The 27,902-nt window shown below is 37.9% G+C and overlaps 2 protein-coding genes across 6 annotated transcripts in view; both read right to left on the bottom strand.

The window, feature by feature from the left end:
• Positions 1-1,740: 1,740 nt before the first annotated feature.
• Positions 1,741-20,066, bottom strand: tjp3 (tight junction protein 3). 4 transcript variants are annotated; one of them, XM_056256477.1, is made up of 31 exons: positions 19,941-20,066; positions 14,448-14,504; positions 13,607-13,731; positions 13,335-13,437; positions 12,974-13,241; positions 12,795-12,898; positions 12,530-12,719; positions 12,386-12,455; positions 12,216-12,304; positions 11,987-12,068; positions 11,141-11,232; positions 10,915-10,999; positions 10,210-10,313; positions 10,038-10,122; positions 9,231-9,307; positions 7,804-7,891; positions 7,636-7,715; positions 7,439-7,511; positions 7,217-7,281; positions 7,063-7,126; positions 6,202-6,358; positions 6,009-6,117; positions 5,648-5,867; positions 5,336-5,535; positions 5,114-5,209; positions 4,945-5,021; positions 4,635-4,845; positions 4,420-4,520; positions 3,639-4,169; positions 2,349-2,395; positions 1,741-2,266 (listed from the first exon to the last, which is right to left on the bottom strand). In XM_056256477.1, the coding sequence occupies exons 2-31, from the start codon at positions 14,493-14,495 to the stop codon at positions 2,110-2,112; spliced, it is 3,798 nt and encodes a 1,265-aa protein (XP_056112452.1). In that variant the 5' UTR covers positions 14,496-14,504; positions 19,941-20,066; the 3' UTR covers positions 1,741-2,109. The 4 variants fall into 4 exon arrangements, with proteins under 4 accessions (XP_056112452.1, XP_056112451.1, XP_056112454.1 ...); XM_056256476.1 differs by lacking the exon at positions 19,941-20,066 and adding an exon at positions 16,676-16,712; XM_056256479.1 differs by lacking the exon at positions 19,941-20,066 and adding an exon at positions 14,587-14,760.
• A 3,276-nt stretch (positions 20,067-23,342) lies between these two features.
• The window catches only part of si:ch73-63e15.2 (protein strawberry notch homolog 2), a 49,265-nt gene continuing 44,705 nt past the window's right edge, over positions 23,343-27,902 (bottom strand). For both annotated transcript variants that reach the window (XM_056256471.1, XM_056256472.1), the window contains 11 exons: positions 27,758-27,870; positions 26,936-27,007; positions 26,731-26,839; positions 26,566-26,637; positions 26,332-26,475; positions 26,153-26,247; positions 25,680-25,772; positions 25,356-25,487; positions 25,104-25,180; positions 24,829-25,019; positions 23,343-24,678 (listed from right to left, as the gene is read on the bottom strand). In XM_056256471.1, coding sequence (XP_056112446.1) covers positions 23,876-24,678; positions 24,829-25,019; positions 25,104-25,180; positions 25,356-25,487; positions 25,680-25,772; positions 26,153-26,247; positions 26,332-26,475; positions 26,566-26,637; positions 26,731-26,839; positions 26,936-27,007; positions 27,758-27,870 — 1,901 coding nt within the window. In that variant the 3' untranslated portion in view covers positions 23,343-23,875. The remainder of the gene's footprint in view (positions 24,679-24,828; positions 25,020-25,103; positions 25,181-25,355; positions 25,488-25,679; positions 25,773-26,152; positions 26,248-26,331; positions 26,476-26,565; positions 26,638-26,730; positions 26,840-26,935; positions 27,008-27,757; positions 27,871-27,902) is intronic.

Raw genomic sequence — 27,902 nt, 5'->3', positions numbered from 1 at the left:
TCACGACCACTAAAAAAGTAGGCCTATGAGTACGAGTAGTTTGAATGCACTGTGAATTCGGACATAATTGTGTCACATACTGTTTTTTTGTCATACTTTATAGTAGGGAAGTATGCGATTTCAGATGCAGCCAATGACAAAATTTGACTTTAGAAGATATAAACATATCTCTAACAAAGTCTCTCACTTCCGCCACTATCAATTATTTTGATGACATCATGCTGCACTTCAGCTTCTCATCAGTTTTTCGGTCCAATCAAATGCCCTAAGGTCCCGTCCCGTACATTTGAAATAAACGCTAAAGCTGCACCATATAAGGTTCTTGCAAGTTTCTTGAAAAGACAGAGCATAATAATCAGAATCAGAATTCAGTATGCAAATAAATCCACTAAAGCCAACCAATACCAAAAATACGTTATCGTTACTGTTGGTAAGATTTGGAATGGCAAGTCAGTGGACTATTACATTTTTTTATTTTTAGATTGTTACATATCCCTGCAACATTTCAGCCATAAATTAATTATGAGTAACTAGAATGTTCACCACTGTATAGCGATGTTTGTTTTTTCTATAATGTAATTAAATAGCTGTTTGTCTTTTAAAAACGGTCACATGACATGATATGTATTGAGTTGGCTTGTGCGTTTTTTGTTTCGAGCTTCAGAAAATGTGACATTCTGTTAAGAGAACATTAGCTGTGTTCTTAGCTTTCAAGACTGATTGCGTCACCACGGCACAACAAAGGCTCCTTCAAATGCGGTTTCCAAATGTGTGCTTCGTTTCCTGTGAATTGAAGGATACAACTGATGGATCCTTCCTGGCCTTGCCTTCCCCAGAATTCATTGCACGCTTGTGACGACAGGATTTGTTTTTAGCGAAATTGCTGAATTAGACTTTTAAACCTAAGTATTGGGTTTTAACTTACTCAAATATCTGATACAAATTAAAAAATAAAAAACTTTAAAGCGGTTCAAATGTTGACATATCTTACTAAGACGCAATTATATAGTTGAAACTCTTTATTATATACAGAAATGGACTAGGGTGAACACATTTAGACAGTTTGTGAACCCCGTTTTGTTTTCAGACAGTTTAATATAACCTTCAAAAAAGTCCAGTACAAACGTTACTGTCACTCATCAACGGCAGCTAGACAACAAGAACAGTCCTCTATAGGCTATGCTAGACCATCCCATTTAACAATGCTCAGTCCAACCGTTGTGGCCTTCGAAGGATGCAGACTTTGAATTGGGACACAGCCATGGTGAGAGTAGTTGTTGATTTTGCACTGCATTGTGGGATAAAAAAAAAAAGGCAACGCGATTGAGACAGCGCTTAAATTGTGTGACTCCCTGATCAGTGCCCTGACTACTGAACTAGGGAGCGGATTGAGACGCCCTAGGAGGGAACTTAGCCTTCTAGTTTGTCTACAAAATTGACTGAACAGATCTATTATAACTCATTCAACCAAATCTGTATCACTGTGTGGCACTTTCAAAACTGTAACCACTGTTGTGCATCCCGACCAACCTAGAATAGCAACATGATCTCAAACAATGCTGTGTTTGGGTAAGGGTTATCGGTTTGTTTGCTCAGTGGGAGTTGGGGGAATGTTCAAGGGACCTACTTTTAAAAAAAAGTCAGTATTGTTGCAATTCCATTTGATTCAACTAGGCGAAATGTAGCACTTCACCTTTTAAGCAGGTTAAGTAAGATTAATCTCCAACACTTTTCATCCTCTGGGCTTTAATGGTTTGTTCCATTTATTTCAAAATACATTAATAAAATAATATAATATATAACGAGTTACTGAAAAGGGTAAAATATACCCAAATGGTCTTTATTACAACTGGTAATATTTCTTTCGGAAATAATCCTGAGGAAGACCTCAGCACATCCGTTACAACAAACCCACAAAAGGAAGCAATTCCGGTAACAAAACGTCAAAATAAATCCAAGAGTAGTTATCTATAACAAGTCCATAAGAACACTTAATAAAAAACACACACACAAAAGTTATTTCCAGTTTGGTTGTGTAAATGTACAGGTCCAGAATAAGACATGAGTGGTCCATGTGCCTGTTTGTGATGTTAGTACAATTCGTGTACATTACAGCTCTGTGGCAGGTCCCCATTCAATGTCATCAGCTTCATCATCATCAATACCAAAATCGCCATCATCTCTGGCGTTTTCATCGCTGTCGCTGTCACTGTCACTTCCTTGGATTTGTGTTCTCCTAATTTGCATGGCTTCGTGATGTGCCAATCTAAAAGAAAAGATTTATTAATGCATTTAAAAATGAAAATCTTCCTCAAGCACAAGTTGACAGATCAAATAGAAATACTTACACTACAAAAGAAGGAGAGGGTTTCCTTTCTGGTTCTGCCATACGGGCCTAAAACAACAACACACAAAATAATGAATAGCTCCATTGAGTATTTCTAGATACCTAATATTAAACGTAATCAAATACCTCAACATGACTTAAGGTAGGACATGTTCCTGTATCAACATCTTTTAAGTCCTACAGTAAGATTTAGGGTAAGCTATGGTCAGGGTAAGGGTAAAGGATTTGTCTTTTGTTGGTCCTACTATTCAATCATGCTGTACCACTCAAACCGGAATTCAGTGGATTTACCAATCAACCACATTTTAGGGTCAGGATTACCTCTGGGATTAGGTGAATGTGATTTGACCAAGTGCAACATGTTCCTGAATCAACATCTTTGTTGATCCTGGAACAACATTTCAACCAACCAATCAGATTTTTGGAGACTTTTAAAGTTTACAGTTTATGTCAAGTTTACAACCAGGGTTAAGTGCTTCTACATCAGTGTTATTCACCTATCATTTTCATCTGATTTTAGGGATATGTAATGGGTAGAGATAGGTTTATGGGTAGGGATAGGGCTAAATATTCAGAGAGGAAAGTTGTTCCAGGAACATGTCTTACTTGGCAAAATCTAATGACGTGCTACTCAAATTTTATTTAAGGTGGATTCATCAACTAATCAGATTATACGATCAGAGTTACCCCTGGGATCAGTGGGATGAAGAACATTATCAAAAAATAATTTCTCTCTGCTTTTTATTGGTCCTGCTAAGGATGTAGATCCAATAAAAAGTCATACTGGACTAAATCATGCCATGCTACTCAAACTGATATTAGTGGATCAGATAGGGTCAGATTTTAGGGTCAAGGTCAAGGACTTAATGATATGCTACTCAAACTTTACTTAAGGTGGATTCATCAACTAATCAAGGTTTTACAGTCAAGAGTTACCTCTGGGATCAGTGGTGTGAAGAACATTATCAACTTATTTCACTCTGTTTTTAAAAGGTAGGTTATGGTTAGGGAAAGTTAACTACTAAGGATGCAGATGTCCTATTTGACTAAATTATGTTGTGCTACTCAAACTGTAATTCAGTGGATCAATCAACCAATCAGATTTTAGGTTCAAGGTTTGGGTTACCTCTAGAATCAGTGGCATGAAGAACATTAGAAACCTATAATTTCCCTCTGCATTTAGAGGTAATGTATGGTTAGGCTAAGATTCGTCCTATTAAAGAACATGTCCTAATTGAATAAATCATGTTGTCAATTGGTCAGTGGCATGGGTATTAGATATATATGGTACCTGTTGTAGTTTCTCTTCTATGGCTGACAGTGGAGGGGTCTCTGAATGGACTTCTTTGGGATCTGGTGCCCTGAAGTTGGGCGGCGCATTGGAAGGTGCCGGTGGTGCGGCCATGTCACCAGTGCTGAAGTCTGAATCCGTGAAGCTGCGCTGCGAGGGGACATCGTCTTCTTGTTGGTGAAAGCCAGTGACAACGCGTGGAGAACGGGGCTCTGGAACGTGGAGGATAGGAGGTACTTCACCGGGAGGTAGAGTGTACTCGGACTCTTCCTCCAGGAATGGCTCTAGGTCGTAGGAAGGTTCAGGACTAGGATTCTGCTCAGTGGCGGGCTCCGAGGAGCGGGCTAGTGCACTGCTGCGGTGCCTGGCGATGCCTTGTGTTTGCTCTTCCAGGTCCTCATTGTCAGTGTAGGCTTCGCCATCTGTGAAGGCCTCACCGTCAGTGTCCTCGTAGTCACTTGCACCACTAAGGTAGTCAGAGTTGTTTGCACGGCTCAATGCATCAAGCTCCTCGTCGGCACCTCCCTCCAACTAGACACAGACCAAGTTCTCGTTAACCAATTCAAGTATGACATGTAGGTTCTCCACCAATCCTGCATTCACGCCTTGTCAGAATTATTGCAATTAAGAGATTTGTTTCAGAGCTGTTGGTTTTTTGCATGATGTCCCAATGGTCAAGTTGGAGCTTTCATAAAGTTTTGAGTTTTTAAAGTTGTAAACTCATAATTACATTAATTCGACAAGACGTGAGTGTATCATTATAAAAGTCTAGGGCTCTTACCGCTACTTCTGAAACCCAGACGGGTTTAGACTGCTGCTGCCGAATCTTGTCTTTCAAAATGTCATACCACATATTTGTATTAGGCTCAAGGTCAATGCGTGCTGTTAAGGAGACAGAAAAAACAGCGATTGCCTTTCAGAGCACATAAAAAGCTTCTGAAAGCGTTTTCAGAAATGATTTAAGCAGAGAATATGAACTTTGAAGACAGGCTTTACCAGAAAATAGATGGCTATAGTGTTTCCTTAGCTTTAAGGCCTGAGCGTAGAGACGACGAGAGCTCTTGTTGGAGCCTGGCATGTATTTTTGCCTCATGGCCTTCACGTCCTTCCGACTATGAGGATCCAAGAAGAGCACCATGGGATGGTACTGGATGTAATTCAATCTTTCTACTGCAGTTGGTGTAATATCCAGCAGGGGATGCTTTTCCTGCAAGTGAAAACACGATACTTTGTTGGCTGAAAACTAGTTGGTGTTTGGTTGAGGTCATGTTGGCTTATACTGACAGCATTAATAAGAAAAGGTTACCAGCTCTGCTATCCGCCTAACTGTGTCTAGTTTTATGACACTGGATGCACTATCACTTCCACTCCTGGCAACCATTTCTACAAGCCAATAAAATGGAAACATTCAATATTTGACAGTGAAGAAATTTCAACTGAAAAATTCTCTCAAAACCTAATCCAATTTTTCATACCTGCAACTTCAAATTCATCAGGCAACTCTCGGGCCAGCTTCTCATTTGCAATGTCGTTCAGAGGACCCAAAATGACAATTGGCCGTTTGAAATTGGCTGCATATGAGCAAACAAACGCATATCAAAACCATAGATTCCATTAGGAATAGTCCACTATCACTGTTAAGGTACATGACATTAAAAATCTCACAGTTTAATAAAAAAACAAAACAAAACACTAACCCTCTCTAAGCAGGACCTTCTCATATGCTGGAAATTTGCCCTGAATCGTTAACTGTAAGAGGTCGTCGCGGGTTCTTCTGGTATTCTTTTTGGCCCCTCTTAAGCCTCGTAGCTTCCAGAATTCGGCTCTGGGGCCGGAGCCTTGGCGCTCTGCCGCACTTATTCTCTGTGCCTGCTCCAAATTGGCCAGAGTTTCAGCCCTAAAATAGAGAGAGTCAGTACATTTAGCAACTATAATGTAACATACTTAACAAGCAAACAAACTTACCATATCTATGGATGAAAGACTTAAAAAGTACCAATTTAACAAACCTGGTCTGGTTAGGAATGGTGCCTTTGTCCAGTTCGTGTAGATCATTGCCCATGCGCACAGCTAGCCAGTTTCCCAGCTTTCCGTGATACATAGTGTCCACCACTCTGAACACCTCACCTCTGGTAAAGCTCAAGCCGAGACTGCTCTCAGCCACATGGTCAAAGTGTGTACGGATGTAGAAAGAGTCACCGAGGCTGGACTTCAAAATCTTCTTGTAGACTAGGAGGGCAGGAGCAGAAATTAATTTGGAAATGGCATTCATAATCCATTTTACTTCCCTAATGTGACTTTTTTTGTTTGGACTACTGCAAAGGATTGGTCACAAGTGACATCCTAATGTCTGGACATGAAGGCACTCACTGTCCATTTTGTTCTGAGTCCGAATATCGATTCGGTCCCCAGCGTGGATGTTCATGAGGTACATAGCTGCCTCCTCTCTGGTGAAGTGGTTAAAGTCTACACCGTTTACCTACCAAAATAACAGAGACTCTTGAAGAATGGAGAATATAGCTGAAAGGTATGATCATGTATGTACATGGTTCTTTGGTCCTACCTCCAGTATCTGATCACCCTCTGTCATGCCTTGCCTCTGGGCTGGACTGTTGGGCTGGACACCACCAACAAAGACGCCAACATCATTTCCTCCCACCAGCCTCAACCCAACGTTGCCCTCCTTCACAAAGCTGACGTGGTTCCGGTCCGAGCTGTACCTGGTATGGAAAAACAACAACAACAAAAAAAAACATTATTTTAATTAAATGTAAATACAAATAAAACATTAGCATAATGTATAAATACATTACATTTTATTTATAATGTTTGTATGTAAATATTTTATATAATAAATATAAATAATTTTTAATCATTATTTTTTATAATTTAAATCATTCAAGCTTATTCAAATTATCTTTAACTATAAATATTAATATTATTAAAATAATAAAAGGAATGTAAATATGAATGTACATCATGTTTATTTTTGAATGTCTTTAAATTAATTATAAATATAAAACGGTTAATTTTTTTTAAATTAAAGTATCTCTTTACACCATATAAAGTAATATTTGATTTAATTTATGCTTATTTTAAATTAATTATAAATAAAAAATAATGTAATAAAATATATAATACAAAACATTTATATATAAAATATTTAATATAATACATATAATCAATTAAATATAAATAACGTATTTATACATCATTGTAGAAATTGTTGTTTTGTCTTTCATGCTTATTTATGCTTTAACGTTGTTGTGAAGAAAATGTGAAAATGTAAAAAAAAAAAAAAAAAAAAAATGTACAAAAATATGTTTGTAAAAAAATATGTTTCCCCAATTTAATTTTGGGGTGAAATATGACACATGTCTTGTCTTTGATCTGCATACACACACAAAAAAACTACATTTCTCACCCCAGGTTTGGTGTTGGCACTGCGTCTGGTGGAAGTGAATAAAGTGGCTCCTCTACAGGTTTCGCTGAGATTAAACAGTTACAATTTAATACCCTACAGTCACTCAATAAGTTGCAATGCATTATGGGTGTGCTTTTGGACTAATGGTACTCACATTTCAACGTGGTGTGGTTGGGAATGGATATGTTGGAGCGGAGATTTCCATTAGCATGTGGAAAACTGAAAGAAAGAGTCGATATATTCATTCACACAATAATGACCGCATACAAAGGAATTGTTTGGTTGCAACCAAAGTGTTTGCTGACCTTCACTATGACATAATCTGTTATCTTAAGTGTGGATTAGATAAATATAGATCATAGGAGGCGTTCTGAACCTGTGATCGCTGTTGTGGCTGGGACTGTCAGATCTCCCGAGAGGTGATGGGGCCCTTTCTGATTCAGAGGAATCTGGCGAATAAACCAAAACAACATTACAAAGGCCAAAGAAAGATGTACATTCATTCATATGGCAACATGAATGGCATCTTTCTCTAACGACTACTCAGACATGTAATAAGTGTATTATACATACATTCGGGTGGTGGTCTGGCAGGAGCGGATCTGAGTGGGGGATCTTGTCGGTTGTTGATGATTGGCACTTGCATTTCAGCCCTGAGACGAAACAATAATGAAAATAGCGGTCATCGTTATATGCAAAATAATAATCCAAAACAAATAAAACAGCATTAGTATATCTTACCCTTGTCTGATTCTTGAGTTTTTACTGACTGGAGACTGTGATCTCGGAGGAGTGTTGTAACTTGCATCCGACTCGGATTCTGAAGGAGCTGATTAAATATGCAAATTAGAGACCATTATGGGTTGCTAATGACTCGAATGGTGTGAATTTAAAATGCAAAGGATGTAATTTTAAATTGTAATAGCTAATGACATATTACTTCATAAAAATATTACTTCACAAAAATGCTTCATATGACTTCTATGAAAAATGTATGTGTAAATAGTTTGCAATGTGTATGAAAAATGAGATTTCATACACATTACTGATGTGTATGAATGTACACATCAGTATTTAAATATATACATTCATTTTAAAAAATATCTTTCATACTTACAAAAAATGTCAAATTATTTTCATGCCATCAATATTTATTATTTATATTTTATGAAATGTATGCGTAAATATTAATGTGAAATGTGTATGAACAATTACTGAATTTACACACTAATATTTAAATAACAATCATGTACACATGGATATTTAAATATTTACACATCAATATTTAAACTTGACATTGAGGTACAAATAAATGACAGAAAAAAATAATTTCATGCCATCAATAATATTGATATATTTCAGAAAAAAAAGTGCAAATATGAATATGTAATTAAATAATTTACAGTAATTTTCACATTAATATTTAGAAAATAATGTGTAATCATTTACACTTTAAATATTTAATTTGAATAATTTATTAAATAAAAATATATATTTTTCACAGTTAAGATTGAGGTATGAAGAAAAATTCTTTTCATGCCATCAATATTTATTACGGTATTTATATATCATATATCATGTGAAATGTGCATGAACAATTACAAAATGTACAGTTATTAACGCAAACTTTTAAATAATCATGTACACATGGATATTTACATATTTCATATTTAATATATACACATTAATTTCAAAAAAATATTTTTCATATTTAAGATTGAGACACAAGGTAAAAAAAACTGACAGAAAAATTATTTTCATGTCATCTATATAAAATATATATATATATTACGGAAAATTCATTTGTAAATATTAATATGCAATTACAAAATGTACTGTAATTTACACATTCATATTTGGAAAATAATGTGTAATAGTGTACACTTCAAATGTTTAATTGAAATTAAGAATTCATTTAAAAATACTTTTCGTAGTTAAAATATTTATGCCATCAATATTTATTATTTATATATTATGGGAAATTAATGTGTAAACAATTACGTGTAATTACAGAACTTACAGCAATGTAAACTTTAATATTTAGAAAATAATGTGTAATATTTAATTGAAATGACAAAATATTGTTCTAAGTATTAAGAAAAAATATTTTCATGGCATACATTTTTTTACATTTAACCTTGAATATTTCCTTCACGATTTGCTCGTACCTCTCTGTACAGGAGTTGAGGGTTTCGCCCATTTTGGGGGTTCCATTACAGGGACTGGTGTGACCTCTGGGGGCGCCCTGCAAGAGAAAGAGGGCAGATGGGAGGGTGAGAGAAAAAAGCAGGATGAGGGGATACTAAATGATGCTTGTCCATGAGGAGAGTGGGAACTAATGTGAAATCATTGAGGGAGATATTCACCTCAGGGTTTCTGGGGGTCTCTCTCTCTCATTGAAAGGGGTGGACTATCCGCTGCCATAACTGATTATAGGGTCAATTAAGTCCCAAAAATCAATGATTCATATGGACTGGCAGAACGTACTAAACGTATCAAAAAGATCATTAGATCCAAATCTATGATACTTCTATCTTCATTACACCACTGGTTGTTGAGAATTAAATAACATTTAAAATCTTACATAATGTGTGTATAAATGCTGTTTATTGTATTATGTGGATAATTTGTATACTTATGAACTCAGATGTTGGATACAAGATGCTATCTAGGTCTTAGGAGCAATATTTCCTTATCAAGAGCCACAAATCAACATAGTACAGGAGAAAACTCAGGTTGATTCGGTGTCTTTTATTTTAAAAGATCACACATATCACATTTTCAGATATCACAATGAAAGAAAAATACATGAATGCATACAAGCAACATAATGCAACACAAAAAAATAAAGCAAATAAATGAAAAACAACAAAATAAACTTTTATCTCGTCGTGTACAGGCAGATGACTGGGCCTACTGAAAGAGTCCGGTGTGAGTTGCGTTAAAAGTGGCAGTGAGGCGTCCCTCATGTGTACCTGTATCTATTGTGGGACTCCTGGCTGGCTGGAGTCCCCTGTCTGCGTGGTCCGGTACTATCGTCCGATTCGGACTCTGATGCAGCTGTATGGAAAAGACATGCTCTTGAATGAGTCTGTTAAAACGGGATACAGAACTGAAAATGAAGTGCCGTAGGGGGTGAAAAATCACCTCTGGGTGGAGGCCTGTAAGGGGAGGCCATGCGGCGGGGGAAATCCTGAGACATGCTAAGAGAGGAAGACTTCATTCCAGGAGGAGGGAGATCGGGAAGCACCCTGGGAGAAGAGAAGAGGCATTGGAGATATTTCTAGAAACATTATTGAAAACCTATGAAGTGAAAAAGGTCACGGTGCATGTTCTCGAACTTTAAGAACATCATTCGGACCTGGTCACTTTTTCAAGAATGGAACATGTTGGGAATTAGAACAGGTTTCTCGGTTTACAACAATACTTAAAGGGATAGTTAACCCAAAAATTAAAATTCTGTCATTACTCAATCATCCTCAAGCCTAAATTCAATCTGTTCAACATATAAAGTGATCGAGTCTCTATAGAAAATTTGGACTAAACCGCTCAATTCATATAGATTAATTTTATGATCTCTTTATGAACTTTTAAAGCGTCAAAGTGGTAGTTGTGTAGACTGTCAATGGAGGGACAGAAAGTTTTCATCAAAAAGATCTTCATTTGTGTTCCGAAGATAACCGATAGTCTTTTGGGTTTGGAAAGACATGAGGATGAGTAAATAATGACAGAATTTTCACTTTTGGGTGAACTAAACCTTTGAGATGGTCTTTCAGACAATTCAACGACTCGTCCATTCAGAAAATGTGCTCAAGATGTAACATTGTATTTGCATTTGGTGTGGACTCATACTTGTATCTGGAGTTTTTTTCAGGTCTGGGACTCTCACGTCTGGGGGGCGGAGAGGCGCTCCGGTCTGAATCTGACTCAGAAACAGCTGGTAACACAAAACAAACATTAAACTACAGAGATTCAATTGTCTACAAGGTTCGTACATATCATTTACTGAATCATTCAGTGAAGTATTTGATTCCAGAGCTGGTTTATAAATATGGTAAAATCGCATTTTGAGGCAGACCTCTGCGTGGTCGTGAGGCAGTGGAGGGGTTCCAGTTCTGGGTGACGGGTGAGGCTCGAGGGTTTGGCAATGTGGAGATCCCTGAGAGAACCCTGAAACAGACAAACATGTGACCCTTGCATCTCACCCAAACAAACAGTAGTATGATAAAACACAATTGCAAAATGAAAACACACACACACACACACACACACACACACAAAAAAAGAAATACAGAAAGAAAAACAAATACAAAAATAAAACCGCAAAACAAAATAATAAACACACGAAGAAACTAAAAGCAAAACAAAACAACCCAACCAGAAAAAAACTAAACAATAACAAAATAAAATAAGCAAAACAGGGGAAAAAATCCTGACAAAAGCAACACAAAATAAAATAAGTACCATGTAATCCATGCATCTATATAACTAAAAATAAAAACAGCAAAACAGACAGAAAAAACTAAATACAAAATAAAGCCTAGAGACAGAGAAACACCAAAGTATAAGAAAAACAAACAAACAAAAAGAGATAAAGTAATTGTATAAGCCATTTATTAGTTTAGTTTCATCACAATTTCTGAAATAAAATACAAAGTAGCACTTTATTTTACAGTCCTTGTAGTCCATGTACATACTATATACTTAGTTATTACAATAACTGGTTAATAACCATGTACTAACCCTAAACCTACACCTAACCCATGTAGTTACCTTATATTAACCAGTGCTTTCTTAGGCAAGTACACTAAGTACACAAAAGTGCACGTACTGTAAAATAAAGTGCAACCCAAAACAAATGAAAAACAAGACATTAATATAACTCTGGTTCTGCAGAGCTGAATACACATGAAGCCATGTTTACTTGTATCGGTCTCTGTTATCGAGAGTGTCGTGTCTTGACGGTGGAGGCGAGTTGCTGCGGTCCGATTCAGACTCAGAGGGAACTGCACAAGGCCAAAGCATCAGTCAGCTAATTGCATAAACAACTATTGCATAAACAAAACCTCTTGGCCATGACCATGCCATATTGAATTAAATTTTAACTTGCGTTTCATAAATGAGACCCATTGAGTTTTTGCACTAAGGCTCACCTCTGCGAGGGGGGATCAACTGGGCGGGCGGTCTTGTAGAGCGCAAAGGGGGAGATTCGCGTGGTTTAGACACAGGATTGGCACGACTTCTGTGGATCAATGAGCTCTGTTAGTGCAAAGATCATTTAACTAAAAGAGTCAGAGAATCAGGTCAGAGTTGAGGTGTTCACCTTCGAGAACGTCGTTCTCTTGGACGGGATTTTCGATTTGTGGGGTTGTCAGAATCCAGGTCTGAGATTTCTTCAAGCAAAAATTGAAAGTCAGTATCAACACTCCAAAAACCAGAGATCAGCTGTCAAAACATTGACTCTCACCCTCCAGCTCGGAGCTACTGTCTTCCCTCTTCTCGTCCGCGCTGTTTTGAGGACTGTCCTCCACTTCAGGAATGCTGACCAGGAACTTTCTGTCGTCCCTCAACACCAACATGGTCAGTTTACCTCTAGACTTCTCCACTAGGTGCTTGGTCTCCAGCAGGGACAGATTTTCTGTCGTCATGCCGTTAATCTATACAAGAAGTTTTAAATAGGTTACACAACATCTAAGTGCGATGGAACGGTTCCTAAAGAACCTGCTCCTCACCTTTAAAACAAGATCTCCTTCCTGAAGGGTGCCCTCTTTGGCAGCCAGACCGGTGGGAGTCATGTGCTTGATGAAAATCTGGCTCCCCAGCTTCATCCCGTACTCTGCAGAGAGAAACATGTTGAAAACTCGGCAAGAACCATAAAAGATTCCACAATTCAAAGCAATGAGATTCTGACCATCTGTGGGTTTTTTCTTGATCAGGGTTGTTCTGATGGGTTTGTTTTGCACATCCTGACTGGGCAGCCTCTTGAAGCCGGACATGATGGGGAGGTCATGACCGTTGCGGTCAGGTGTCACGCTTCGAGTTCGTCGGTTACGGCTGGTGTCAGCGCCACGCTGACCTCTGTTCTGAGGTCCGTCTTCATCTAGTATGTTGGATTGTGAGGCAGAACGAGTCGGTCTGTTGCTCGCAGGGATCTGAATTGTGCGTGGCCTCTTCACGGTCTACAAAATGAACAAAACAAGAATTGTTTTCAAACCGCAAAAATGTTACCTAGGTATTTGTTTTGGCAATGTTTTTGGAATGTTCTTACTTACAATGTTTGCCAATTTCCCACATTTCCTCAGATTTTGAATAGTGTAGAGTGAGGTGACATTGTCCATGGAAACACCATTCACCATAGCTATCTGGTCTCGTGTACTGTGGACAATAAATCACGTGAGTCTCTATCACAAAAAATCATATGCCAAATATGTTTTGAGTATGTTGGTTTTTCCATCTTGTAGACAGCCTTGACAGGTCTGACAGGATTACACAGGATATGTGGGAGGAAGTAGTGTGGGTCTGAATGCAGGAGAAGTGGACTCACTGAAGACGGCCCATGGCGGGGCCGCTGGGAAGCACATCAGAGACCACCACTGCTGTGTCCCCGTTTACTGGGTTGGGCTTGTCTCGCCCACCTGAGACCGCAAAACCGAAGCCGACCTTGGAATCCTGTGAACGAAAGAATGAACAAACAAAAGACTGAACGATCGAGCAAAAAAAAAAAAAAGAATGAAAGAACAAACAAAAATGACAGAACAAATAAGTGAAAAATGTAAGAAAGAAAGAAAATAGGAAATTAACAAAAAAAGAATAAAAACACATCAAGAAAAAACTAAAAAGAAAGAACGGAACAGTAAAAGAAAGAAAGAGCGAGAGCAAAAGAAAGAAAGAGCAAAAAAAAAAGAGACAGAAAGAGCGAAGGAAAGAAAGAAAGAGCGAAGGAAAGAAAGAACGAAAGAGCAAGAAATAAACAAAAAGATCAAAAGAACAAATTTTACCAAGAAAAAAACAAAACAAAAAGAAAAAACATGAAAGACAAAAGAAAAAGATCAAATAAATTAAATGAGACAAAAGAGCAAACGAAAAAATAATTAGCAAATAAAATAAAAATGATAAACAAACAAAAAAAATCTTTAATTAAAGAATAAAGGCAATTTTATTTCTATGATGAAATGCACCAGATGACCCCAAACTTGACATTCCAAAATTTCGGGTGCGTCCCAGTGACAGGTGGAAAAAAACCCTCATGCTCACAAAACTTTTAATCCGCCTCGACTTTCAATTGTTTGGGAAACTGTAAACCTGGTGTCACGTTCTCAGACACACCTGTACACAGCCAGATAAGGTGTGGCTAAGGCGAATTAAACCCTCGATCCGCAACTTACTTTCGATAACGTGACCGTGTGCTGCTCCCATATCGTCATCTCCTCCATGTCTGTTTTCTGAAACGATAAAGAAGTGGTTACGTTTATTAGCGCAACGTAAACCAAACAACAACAACAATATATCAGAACGTTTACAAACCACCAAAGGAAACCGGTCGAGACGAAAAGTGCCAGTTTTTGAGGGCCTCGCTCGGCTGTTGTTTGTCAGCTCTGGCCCTAGCTGAACATGCTCGCACCTGCTGAATTCCTGCCATACAGGTACAAGGGGGCGGAGCCAGCGCGTGACAACACTGATACCCGACACTTCCTCACCAACGGCTCACCAATAAACAGTCTGACAACACGCGTCTCGCAGCAGACATTCGTTGAGTGAAACCGAACATTGACTAGTAGTCAAGCTATTGTCAGTACAAGAGAGGGTTTTAAGGGCAAACCCGATTCCAAAGTTCATAATTAGCACGGTTGATGCAAGTTAATATCTTTATTGTAAATAAAAAATAAGGGCTGAATCACTCACATTGAATTATTTTAACTTGTTCACGATTTGATTTGAAGCCAAACGTGTCGCCTAACAAAGACCTGCTGCAACCATCATCATGACATACTTTGAGAGCAGTTTCTATTGGACTAGAGAATTCCTGGAATGCTTCCCATGTTTTTATTGGCTGCAAAGGTCAGAGAGAGTCTGTGTTCGCAAAGCTGACCGACCTTAGCAAAATGGAACAAATGTATCACGGCTTCCACAAAATAGCTTAGTAATACTTTGAAATTGCGTAGATTTCTGATATGAAACATCATGGAACCATGACTGCTGTTGATGACAACAATGATGGTCAAAAAAGGAAGTTGCTCAAAACTGATGAAATCAGGGATGCAAATATCAGCACTACCCTTTTCTAGGGAACTCCCTTCATTAGACTCTTACAGTCTGGTGTTCTTACACCTGTTCTAACATACTGCTGACTTATGCTGTAGTTTATGATTATGAATACATCACTGCTCACCACCTCTAAAGCCCTACAGACGCAAAGTGAACGGGTCACCAGACTCCCTTAATTCATGTGAACTAGCATAAACCTAACCAGCACAATCCTTGAATCATATGGACCATTTTTACGATGCTTTTTCATCATTTTGGAGCTCGACAGCCCCCAGACCCCTTCACTTTAATTACTGAAAAGAGCAGCCAGGACATTCCTCAAAATATCTCCTTTTGTGTTCCACAAAAAAAGAAAAAGAAAAATCATACGAGTTTAAAATTTAGGAGAGTAAATGATCACAGAAATGTCATTTTTGTGTGATTTATTGTGGGTTAGTTCTCCAAAAAAGGAAAATTATACCATAATTGACTCACCCTCCTGGCTCTTCCAAGCTTTATAATTGGAGTGAACGGCAGATTATGTAATACCTGTATTGAACTTGACGTCACCGGAAGCAAGTGATTATTACAGTTTATAAAGTTATTATTTATTTTTTTTTACAAATTTTTATTACAAAAATCCTTCAGAAGGTCTTTATTAACCCCCTGGAGCTGTATGGATTACTTTTATAATGGATGGATGCGCTTTTTTGGGCTTCAAAAAACAAGGTACGTACGATTCACTTCCATTATAAAGCTTGGAAGAGCCATGATATTTTTAATATAACTCCGATTGTGTTTGGCTGAAAGAAGTAAGTCATATAGACATACCGTACAATGTAAAAAAAAAAAAGTTTCTGTCTTAAATTTAAGTACAATTAACTTGGATGTTTAAGTCATTTCCACTTAAATTACATTAAACTGACTTGTTAAAAAAAAAAGTAGAAAATTGAGTAACTTATTTTGATGAGTTAAAGCAATGTAAAAACATATGTTGGACATAATAATAACTTATTGATCATATCATTTTTTACAGTGTAGGATGGCTTGAGGGTGAGTAAATTATGGGATCCTTTTTGTGCGATTTAGCCTATCCCGCGGGGGTCACAGGTTAAAATAGCAGCTAGTAAGTAAGCAACTAGAAAATTACTGTAGACCATTTACCAATTTATAGTAATATAGGCTATTTTACTTCACAGCAACAAAAGCAACACACTCAAGTCCAACAGGTGCAAGTCAGTATTTACAGTCCCGTCTCTGTTGTCATTAGACGGCTCAGATGACACATTACGCTGTTTAGTAAACTTAAGACAGCTCATGTTAAGCATTCAACAACTAGCATAAACAACTAGATACTTTATGGACTTACCGTCCCTTTAAATCTCACTTCCATTTTCAATGCTGAACTAAACACCTAGAATGGGAACGTAAACCAGCAGGGTATCCAAAATATGTTTCAACATAATATCTCCATTTTTAAAGATGTACATGACCAGCAGTTGTCCCCACAGGAATTAGCCTATATGGTAATAATGAGTAAAAAAACAAAACAAACTGTGTACATTATAAACCCCCACCTGAGCCCATGGAAAGCTCCGCCCACTATAAAAATCCTTTGGTACTTTCTGATATAAATTTTTCCTCAAGGAATTAAGGAGGAACTGGGATATTTAGCTGGGAAGGTCTCCATTCACTGAGGCGATGCCACCTTATGAAGACTAAGGATGGATGGAAGATGCGTTTAACTTTAAATATACAATTCTTTATCCAGGTTTTAAAAATGTCTTTCTCCCTAAAATGCCCTCAATCATTTTTGAGTCTGAGAAAACACAACAGTAGCTTTTTTTTTCTTTCTTGAAGCGAGTTCCTGAAGGACGTTGATTTGCACGGCACTTTGGTTACACTGACAATCATTACCTCAGTCTGTTAATGTTTAATATGTACACTGGCCCAGAGAATGTTTCTGCATAATATTGGCCTTGAACACGAAGACAAACGCTAAGTATTAAACTTCAGCATGTGGGTCAGTGACTGACATGCGATATAGAATTGCCCATTTCACTATTATTTATATACTATTATAGTATCTATTACAATTGAATTAGCTTTTATTTTTATATTTTCAGTTTTCATTTTAGTTTTAGTAATTTTGTCACGTACTACTGTCATTTTATTAGGTTTTATTTAGCTTTGATATATTTTAATTTTAGAAACATTAGTCAAATAAAGTAGCCTAAGCTGGAGATGATATTCTATAACATATTGCTTAAAAGAGTCCCAAGCTTTAGTGAACCAATTGGAAGTGCCTCCTAAAGAATGTTTAACTTTTTTCCAACATTAAAAAACATTTTAATAGTTTTAGTATTAGTTAACAATAATAACAACACAGTCCACAATAAAGAAAGAACTATACATCCAAATTCTTTGAAATACTCTTTATATTCATGTTGGTTCCGGAAAACTTTTATATAATTTTCAACAAGTGGCAATTTAAAAACTCTAAAAATATAATGTGGTACAACCGTCAAATACATAACATATGAGGTACAAAGAACATATTTCTCTAAACCTTGAATACATGTGTAACATTATTTAAATAAATAAAAATGGGTAAAAAAGGGACAGAAGAATAATGGGACATCTTTTTTTTTTTTTTTTTTTTGCATGTTAGTCACACCAGATTTTTGTCAATATGACAAAATCCCAGACTTGCATTGAAGGTGGGAGCTGAACCATATCTAGAGGCTACAATATCACAAGAGAAACATCCCAGATCATGCTAGCAACCACATAGCAACGTGCTAAAACCACTCTCACATTTTAGCAACAATAAAAACAAAAAGTTTAGAAGAATACAGCTGGAATTCCCACATAAAAGAGGTGGACTTCATCTCTGTGGTTACACCAAATATAAATTTAGGAAGTAACAAAATTACTGGAATTACTTCACACCCTCAGGCCGACACTCTTGACAGGAAATGTAGGAGTAATGCACAAATGTCAGATGGTGTTGTGTTAAGGTGTGCCGCCTCAAACAGTAACGCCTTCACAATAGGAGACCATGGGTTTCTGGTGGTCCAGCCCAGTTCTTCACAACCGGCGTTTACATTTGTTGTTCTGCTTCATAACAGAGAACATTACGAAACAAAAGACCATGTCATTTGTTTCTACACATCCAGCTAACAGGGTACACTCTTATAACTTTGGCTTACAAGGTTATGAACAAACATTCTGCTAACATTAATAGGACGTTCATTCAAAGTTATCTGGTCTTTAATAACGTTCTCATAGTGTTTTCAAAATGATAAATGTACTTAACGTTTTCTCTAATATTTGCATAACCAACAAAAAAATTGCTATAATTTTTTTTAAACATTTAAGAAACTTAAAAGTTTTGAACATCCAGACTTAATACATTAGCGAAACATATTTTTGTTAGCTGGGCAGTCTGGCCTAAAACCATAGAGCCTAAAACTGAAGACATCAACACACCTCATAGTTTCGGAGCCTAAAAACTCATACAATGACAAGGATTGAATACAGTTTATGGGAATTTATGGGCCTACTACAAAACACACAAAAACAGCCAAAAAGTGCTTTTCAAAACTAGTAGCCAATCCTTGACTAACAGACTTAAGAATAACATCATTGAAGAGAAATGTGGATATATAGGAACGCTGTTTCTCGAAACCACAGCGAAACTATAAAGCACGTATTGACTCAAATGAGTGACAGAACCAGTTAAGCCAGATGAGGCTGAGTGTGCTGCTGCAGCACTGTTGCAATTGATCTCACGAATCGGTTCTTTCGAACAGAAGAACCGCTTCCTTTCAAACGCACTGGTATGATGTAAACGTATAGCTATTAGACTTAGTTTTCGGCCCATTAATCATATCCTTCGTTCAATTTAACAATCTTACTCAGGTGAGGTCCCTGACTGGTTCTTGGTTAATTACGAGTCGGATAAAGACGGACGGTTCTCTGTTCTGTTCAGTCAGCTGTTGACTCGAGAATCAATCTTTATTGATTTAGTACGATTTTGCTACGCGTACGAGTCGCTCCGAAAGGTTTTGTGGCTCAATGGGTTAATTCATTAAAAAGATCCGATTCAAAAGAACGATTCGAACGAATCGGACATCACACATTTTCAGGATATAGCGATAAAGGTTCAGAATTGAGGACTTCTATGTTTATGAATCGACTTAATAACAATTAACAACGGTTCCCATATGAATGAGACAAATACGAGACAAAAGAGCATTCACATTTAGCTGTCAACAAGTTTGATGTCCTTTTCTAAAAACAAAAATCGATAGTTTCTAAAGAAAATAGCAACAAATTGTAGAAACATGTTCAAAAGTGTATATTAGCAAAAACAATCAGGCAACACATTATACAAAAGCCAAATAGCCTATCTATTGGAGCAGAACAGAAACATGTAGCCTAAAATACCATTTATAATAAACTCAGAATCGTGCATGACACATGTCGCCAATTATTCACCGTTTCGACGTAACTTCCAGTTAATCAGCTTACATTTCAGCAAAACGTGAAACATGACTCAGACCAACGCAAACAATCGATAAACACAACCAAGCAGAGCAGGAAGAAAACGCTCGACTCACGTAGCCTACCTTATAATGTGTCCCCTTTAAAAACGAACACTAAAATTCTCAGTTAATTCCGTATTGGAGGCCTCACAAGGCCTGGCACCTACAGTTTATAAATAAGGTTTCGTTATATTCCCTTGTATCTATACAGCACCTGATCATACCTGTAAGCAGGGGGAGGAGCTTAATACATGTGGGCTGGGCAGTTTCCTCATTAAGTACTACTGCTAGTACTACACCCGACTACACCTACACCACACACTACAGTGGCATTGGTCTTATTTTCCATTTCCTCTCAATAATTGGTTGTCGAATGGATACAATAGAGTGCCACAATATAATACATTGAGTCAAATTCCATGATGACGTTTTAAAATAAGAGCTTCGTTCGTATACCTACCATAATACCTGTTTTGCTAGGATTTTTTAATTTAGATTTTTTCTTGCTTATATATGTCTCTGAGAAAATATTTGTTATAATTTAGTGAATTTTTTTCTCCTACGCTATAGCGCCCCCGGTGGGGAACGTGCGATATTAGAACGATCACACAACGGATTGAAATGCGTTAACTGCTAGTTATCTTTAAGTAAATTAACTCTCAGGACTTTCCATTGTAACTAAACACGATTACAAAACAAAGAATAAGGTAAGATTCTTATTTTTTAAAGGTTGAGTATATATATTATGTAAAAATAGCAGGCTACAATGAAATGCACTAGTGACCAACGAATTTGCTGGTTTCTTGACTCTTTCCAGAATCTATGAGGAACTTTTTTCTTATATTTTCTTTGGAAAGTTTCATTTGAAAATACTTTCGTAGGACTGAACTGAACTTGGTCAGTGGTGGCAAGTGTGAGGGTTTGCCTACATAATTTTAATTATGACATTCCATACACTTACAGGTGTTAAAGTGTTATTTGTTTTTTACATTGGTACTATGGTAAAACCATGATACTGCAAAAAGTGCAATGGTAATACGATGGTATCATTTGAAATAGGCAACCTAGAATAACCTTAAATCAATTGTTCTTAACCAGTGGACTGGTGACCACTAGGGGGCCCCAGTAAACTTTCAAAGGGAAAGTTTGTCTTCTAAAACTTTTTTATATTAAAATAAATTACAATTAAAAAGGTACAACCACTAAACGTCTAAAACTAATTCAACACGAATGTGAAAAAAAAGATTTAATAATAAAAAAAGGTAAATTTGTTTTTTCTTTTACTATCAGCAGACCTAAAATGTTAATATTGGCAAATATTTCAGTTCACAAAAATAACACAATATAACCATTTTAAATAATTAACCAAAAACACAAACTCATGAATCTGAACATTTTTATTTTTTTGCTTTGTTAATAAAGTTGAACTGTAATATGTTCCTCTTTAGGTACATGTAGAAAACAATTTCTTTAAGAAACAGTCAAAAGGCACATTTTGTTTTTACAATATATACAATTGGATGTAAATTATAAATAGGCCTATAGAAAATGACAAAAGCATAACCAGTAAGAACACAGGAACAAAACGGTTCAAGATACATACAGTCAGTAGCATGTTTTTTCCCCCATAGCAATAAATTACGTAAATGTCATATTGATATAAAAGCGAAGCCAATGAATCGAGATGTTTACAGTATTGAACATTCCCATGAAGGGCCAAGAGCAAACAAACTTGGCAGAACTGGATCACACACACAAGACAGAAACTCATTTATGCTGTTTTAGTGCAAATCATACACAGAGCGAGTCAAATTTCTAATTAGTAACAAAGGGTTAAATTTGACTTTGTCCCACTTTCATGGCCTCATTATATAGTGCTTTTGTTGCATAAGATGCTTTATTAGAATATATAACAGAAATATAAGTCCTGTGTTCATCTTTCTCATTGGCTGTTTTTGGGGAGGCACTGAGAAAACAGACTATGTGGATCACTTGTAAGGTTAAAACTATTAAATGCACTAAATGATATGGAACAATTAATCAAATGCTTGAATTTCATTCAATATAATGTGAATTGCACGCTGAGTGTGTAACAACTATTTGCATGAGAGAAACTACGAATAATTTCACACAAAATGTTTCAAGTGCAAATGTGGCTGAAAGAATTTCCCTTAATGAAAAGAATAAAATAAGATATTTGTGCAGAAAATAAGCAGTACAGGATAAATAAATAATATTTGATCTGTGTCACTGACAGGATTTTACATACAAGAATTTTACGCAGACAGACATTTGGAAAATTTTCTGATTTAAAGATAAACACATGTACATCTTAACTAATTGTTCATGAATTTCATTCTGAGATATGGAGTGGTTTTAACACCGTAGAGCTATGAAGTTAATATTTGGGTTTCAGTTAAATTTTGCAGTGAAAATATATAATTTGTATAAAGAATGAAGATAAACTGAAAAATATTCAACCATCCAGTGCAGCAGTAAAGAACAGAGCAAAACTTTAACAAAACTGAATTTTGCTTTGAATTGTTTGTCATTTTGTTTGCCTGCCAGATTGTCTTCTGTCTGCACAATTACAAATATCATAGTATCATTAAAACAAAATAAAAACAATAATATAAAACATGTCCCTTTAAAATTAAATACAAATAGTCAAGTAATTCGTATAGACGTTACAAAGATTTAAAACATAACATTTTTTTTTATTATTAATTAACTTATTAAATAAAGGGCTTAAATTTAACTAGATAAAAGTTTTATTGCCCTTTCTTGACTGTACCCTGGATGCGTTTTACATCAAACTCTGAAGTCTGACCTTTTTGTTTCCACACTCGATCATATATCTTAAGGTCACAGTGAAAAGATTGTACTATTACAGGGATTAAGTGTGACTAAAGCCCTTTTGGGATCAACCAATCAGTCAGCGAATAGATTGTTACCGTTTTGCGTTAGATTGCGAGACGGGGGACAGCAGGACAGACTGTTCTATTTTAGAACAACAGAGAGACAGCTGCACAGGTAAGTACTAGCACACTGTTTCAAGGCCTGATAAATAAAGGCAATAAATACATCACAAACATCTGCACAGGACAGCGTTTACGTCTACATTCCACTGTATGTTCCAAAGGCACATTTCGACAGTAGCCTGTTGTCTTGCTCCTCAGGAAAAATGTTTCGTCTAACAGAAGTTCATCATGGAAATGTAAAGCTGATGATTGTCCAATGCAAAACAAAGCTTAAGCTCCTTGCCGAAGCAAACTTTGTGGTACGTCTTGCATATGTGAGGTTTGTACTTCAGCTGGGCCCACACGGAATCTTTGGCCACAAAAATGATACAAGAGAAAACAAAGATACCTGTGGCACAAGTTCCTCACATCGGAACCCTTTGAAGAACCTCTAGGCACACTCTTAAATGAAGAGTCGAGAATGCTCCATGAGGAACATACAAACATGTTCCTTTAGTAATCTGAAAACAGTTGACCCCTTTATAAAAGAACATCTTTGAGGCATTTAAAATATATATTGACGATTTTTGAGGACTCAAAAAACATCTGCGGTTCTCCAGAGGGTTCATCCAGTGATGAGCCAAAAGGGTACCTTAAATATCTTTTTATTCCCGCATAAGCAAAATCTTAAGGAACTTAAGCTAAATATCCTGTACGATTTGGTACGATATAACTTATACAAACCTTAAGTAATTTTCTGACTTGAGCTTGAACAATTTTTGGTAAACTAATTCTCTTTAAAGTCCCAGGGTATAAAATTCAGGATGTTGAAACTGGGATGACCACCTCGATAACTATCCTGAAGTTCTGGCATGCAGTTTCAAGACAAACTGTGTAGGGATCATACTCGAGAACAGAGCAAACACCGAACTTCCCCCATCTTGTGAAGCAGGATTTCATGCTTGTGGATCCAAGGCCAGTGGTGGAGCATGGCGCCGACAGTGGTCAGACTACAGCCCTGAGTGTGTGCGTTTACAGGAGACTACCACAAAAAGCGTCTCACTCGGGTTGTTGGTACTGAATGACGGAGTAGCGTGGTTCTGTTCCACTTTGCAGCATGCTGTTCAAAACTTCCCGTGCGTTTATAATGGCTTCAGGGCTGCAGTGGCTGTTCGGTAACGGGAGCATGTCTGTAGGGGGGAGAGAGACTTGCGACAAAGAGGAAGAAGATGAGGACGGTGTGAGCGGCGTTGGAGTGAATTGGGACATTGAAGAAGAGAAGGAACTTGACAAGACCAAGGGTACTGACAAAGGTGCATCTGAGGTGGAAGAGGCAGGGTCATTTTGGCTAGGGGTTGTCATAAATGAGTTCAAGGACAGTATCATGTCTAGCAGGTCAGTGTCCCGTGCTGTACAGCTTTCCTGTGTGGACTGACTCTCCTGCTGTGGTTGTTGATGCTGCTGCTCCTGAATAAATGCTTCAATGTTAAAGTCATCCACCGAAGGTTCGGGTGGCCCAGTGAGGTTGTCTACACTCAGTCCAGTTTGAGTGCTAACTTGGGAGGAGGGAGAGGTACTGTGAACTGTCAGGTCCAGGATTTCCTCCAAGGGGGTTTTTAGGGAAGGAAACGGCGTGAAGGAGATGTTAGGGGTGGGTAAGCTGGGAGCTTGCAAAGACGGGGTGAAGAAATTTAACAAGAACTCTTGATGCTGACGCTGCACCAACAGTCTCTGCTGTTCCTCAGCCTGACGCAGCTCTTGCGCTTTCTGCTCCTTCTCTTGGCGTCGCTGCTTCACCTCGGCATCCATCCTCAGCAACTCCTGACGCACCTTTGACACGCAGGTCTCTGGGATTTTTATACCTAGGTGAAAGAAAGAAAGAACAATGATTACAAGATGCCGACTTCCTTAGAACGACTGGAATGGTGTCCTACAACCTTTTGATTATCAGTCCAGAGCATCACAATCTGCTAGTTAGGAAATCCTCAAGAAGAGTCAACAGGTTAACTCACCAACTTGTTTGTTGCTGTCTTTGGTCTTGAGGCGAACAATTTGTAGAATGCTGGTGCTGGTGATATCAGCGACCACATCAGACACACGCTTCCACACACGGAGTAGAGCACCGCACAACATGTGGTACTGACGCAACCGAGTGCCCATTAAGCACTCCTGACCCTCCTCTATCTTCTTGCATCTCCCGTTCCTGCATAAAACATGCATAAACATTAGATCTAGAGCTCTGTTTGGCTAGTGCCAAGTCAGAAGCTGGGACAGTCTCTTTTCTCACCAGTTAGCATGGCTACATTTCCTGAAGGAGAAAGTGAACTGGTTTTCCCAGCTATCCTGTGCCTCCTCTGGTGTGACCTGAAGCAAGGGTAGAAAACATCACTCAGACGGTGTCGTAAACCCATAATGCTCGCTAGATGGCAGCAGAGAGGTTTTTCACAGCAGCTCTACAGGTGTCACGTTCAGGAAGGTCTCTTTTTCCTATCATTTTATTTAGAGAATATTACATGTATGGTGAAGAGGTTGAACACACCTTGTTGTATTTTTGTTGGAGTTTATCAAGGCTTTCCATTTGGGCCTGCTTGCCAATGTTTGGTTTGTAGATGATCATGTTGTGCTCCCGGCCCTGCACAGCTAGCAGCACGCATGGGTAGTTACCTCTTAACTGCAAAAGAGACAGGCACCAACATGTTCAACATCAGACAACTAAGGAAGAACTCTAATTACACATGAACCCTCCTTCACCCTTGAACAGGAAGGTTCTTCCAAGCAATCATCTTTCCTGTGTTACTAAAAGGAAACTACATGCAAATTTGGAAAGAAGAGTTTTTTTTTGCCTCTATACCCAAATACTCACTTTATGGGATAAGTAGAAACCTTCATCCGGGTTGCTGAGATTTTGGACCTTCTGGAGAGCCTCCAACCATGGCATACCTCTATCTACACTTATCTGCGCAACAAAACAAACATTTCTGTCAGAGATAATGTTTGTCAAACTTGTCCACAATGGTTGGACAGGTGTCCAACATGTTCTGGCTATGCTTGGATCCTAAATCTATGCAAAACAGAAAGTTCACACAGTGTGGTTTATTCTCGCTCAAGGAAGTACTTAACGGCTGGGAAACTAGTCCCCATTGCGTAAGCCGTCAAAAATAAATATTGCTCTTGGTGAAAGAGATAGCGTGTGTCACGCATGAAACTCCTGTGCCTTAGGCATGTTTTCTGAGCTCTCAACCGTTTAAGAGCTGGTTTGTAAGAACCTCAACATTAAAGAATCAGTTCAACATGGTGTGTCTTCAACTTTCATGCACACTTCTTAAAAAGACGGACCTTGTACAGGATAACTTGACCATCTTGAGGATTTCCCGCAGTCAGAAACTTCTCCTGTGTCTCCTCATAGATCTGATCATTGCCTGGAGCCAGATCTGAGAGAAAGCAGATACTTGGTTGTCACCTAAGCAGATCAATGTAACTTAAAGTACCACCCCACCAGAAGAAGTGCTGCTTACCCAGTATTCCCATGTCATATTTGCCCTCTTTCTTGTCCTTTTCGATCAAGTAGTCGAAATTGTCAGTGAAATACTGGAAGAGGGAGTTCTGTTTGTGTACCTCCAGGCCCAGTATCCGGTTTAGGAACTTGGTGATATTGCAGTCTGAAACGAAGTTGAGTCACATGGTCAGGGCAAATACGTGGATGTGTGCCTGTGATGAAATGTACGATATGACTCTTGTGGAAACCTCACCTTTTTCAGTGTTGATGCCCAACCGTGATTGACTGCAGAGCATGCCTACGTCCACCATACCGTGCTTCATGTCTAAGATAAGGAGGCATTGGTGGCTTTTGGTGAGATCAATGTTCTAGCTGATCCACATCTTAAGAGAGCAATGCAAAAATAGAGCCCATTTACCTCTGAAGAACATGGCGTCCCCACCAGGATATTCTTTTGGAGGGGGTACCTTGCTTTCGATCTGACCAAGGATGGTTTTGGTAATCTTATCTAGAGCTTTGGTGCCATACTGTGAAGAAAAGCCAAAACAGACCACGGGTTAGTACATGACTTATTTGAGTATTTTCTTAACAGTTTCACTGTTCTATTTGAAACAGTTACTCACTTTATTTTCAAAGTTGTATTTGCTCAGGTCTCTAGACTCTGTGGCCCTCCTGTCACCATGCGTCAGAGCTCCCTGTGAAAAGCAAACACAAAGATTAGAAATGTCAGCACCAGAGGAGAAATTTGAATGTTTTAACATGTTACACACAGAGTATGTGACCAGTACGGAATGGAAGTGTAACAAAATTTATTTTTAAAGTCGGAACTAGGGATGTGTCCAAAGCCGATTACTATGTTTGGAAAATACATTACGCATTCTACAGAGCCCCTATAGACATAGTGATGGGAAGAAATACGAGATGGTGGAACAAATGTATTTCAATGCTTTTGTTTTCTCTCGCAATTAAATAGTTGGGTAATTATTTTTGTATATAATTTGCGGATATCAGGGAGCTGGAATCAATAAAAATTAAATTCACGCTCGCTCGAATTTGCAATCACACGTACTCTGTATATAATGAATGAATGAATGAATGAATGAGGCATTTATATAGCGCTTTCATATGTACTACTGTACACCCAAAGCGCTTTACAATCATATCAGGGGTTCTCTCCTCAACCAGCACCAGTAATGTAACAAACTACCGCAGCAAGCCTAGCCATGTCCCTTTTGGGGCTCCATAAAATGCGTTACTCATTTTCCATGCCTTTCTGAATTTGAATTTAGGCTTTGGGCACATCCCTAGTTGGAATATCTCTCATTCCAATATCACTCCATAATAACCATAAGACATGAATGGCCCATAATTCACCACATGTTAAACAGTGTGTATGAACCATTTGCAGTCAGAAAAGAATAGGAGTTTGCATGTCAGGGACGCACCAGGCTTTCCAGTCTCTTTGCCACAATGGACGCAAATCGTCGCTCGCCCGCCAGTTCAGAGATAAGGAAGATATACTCTGGAGCTGTGACCTGGTTGGAACGATGAGTGCGACCTGAAGAACACAAAGGGTTGTCAGTTGGTGGT

Source organism: Rhinichthys klamathensis, unplaced genomic scaffold, assembly GCF_029890125.1.
Source record: "Rhinichthys klamathensis goyatoka isolate OS25496 unplaced genomic scaffold, OSU_Roscu_1.1 h1tg000127l_1, whole genome shotgun sequence".
Lineage (NCBI taxonomy): Eukaryota > Metazoa > Chordata > Actinopteri > Cypriniformes > Leuciscidae > Rhinichthys > Rhinichthys klamathensis.
Note: the sequence above shows the minus strand (reverse complement) of the source record. Positions and strands in the feature narration are given on the sequence as shown.

Bases quoted from the DNA above. Each gene is read 5' to 3' on its own strand.
- tjp3 (XM_056256476.1), bottom strand. From the start codon at position 16,699: ATGGAAGTGAGATTTAAAGGGACG. The intron at 6,359-7,062 runs GTGAGAAATGTA...TTTCCATACCAG, and splicing joins GTGCCAACACCAAACCTGGG to GTACAGCTCGGACCGGAACC. The intron at 5,868-6,008 runs GTGAGTGCCTTC...CTGCCCTCCTAG, and splicing joins GACTCAGAACAAAATGGACA to TCTACAAGAAGATTTTGAAG.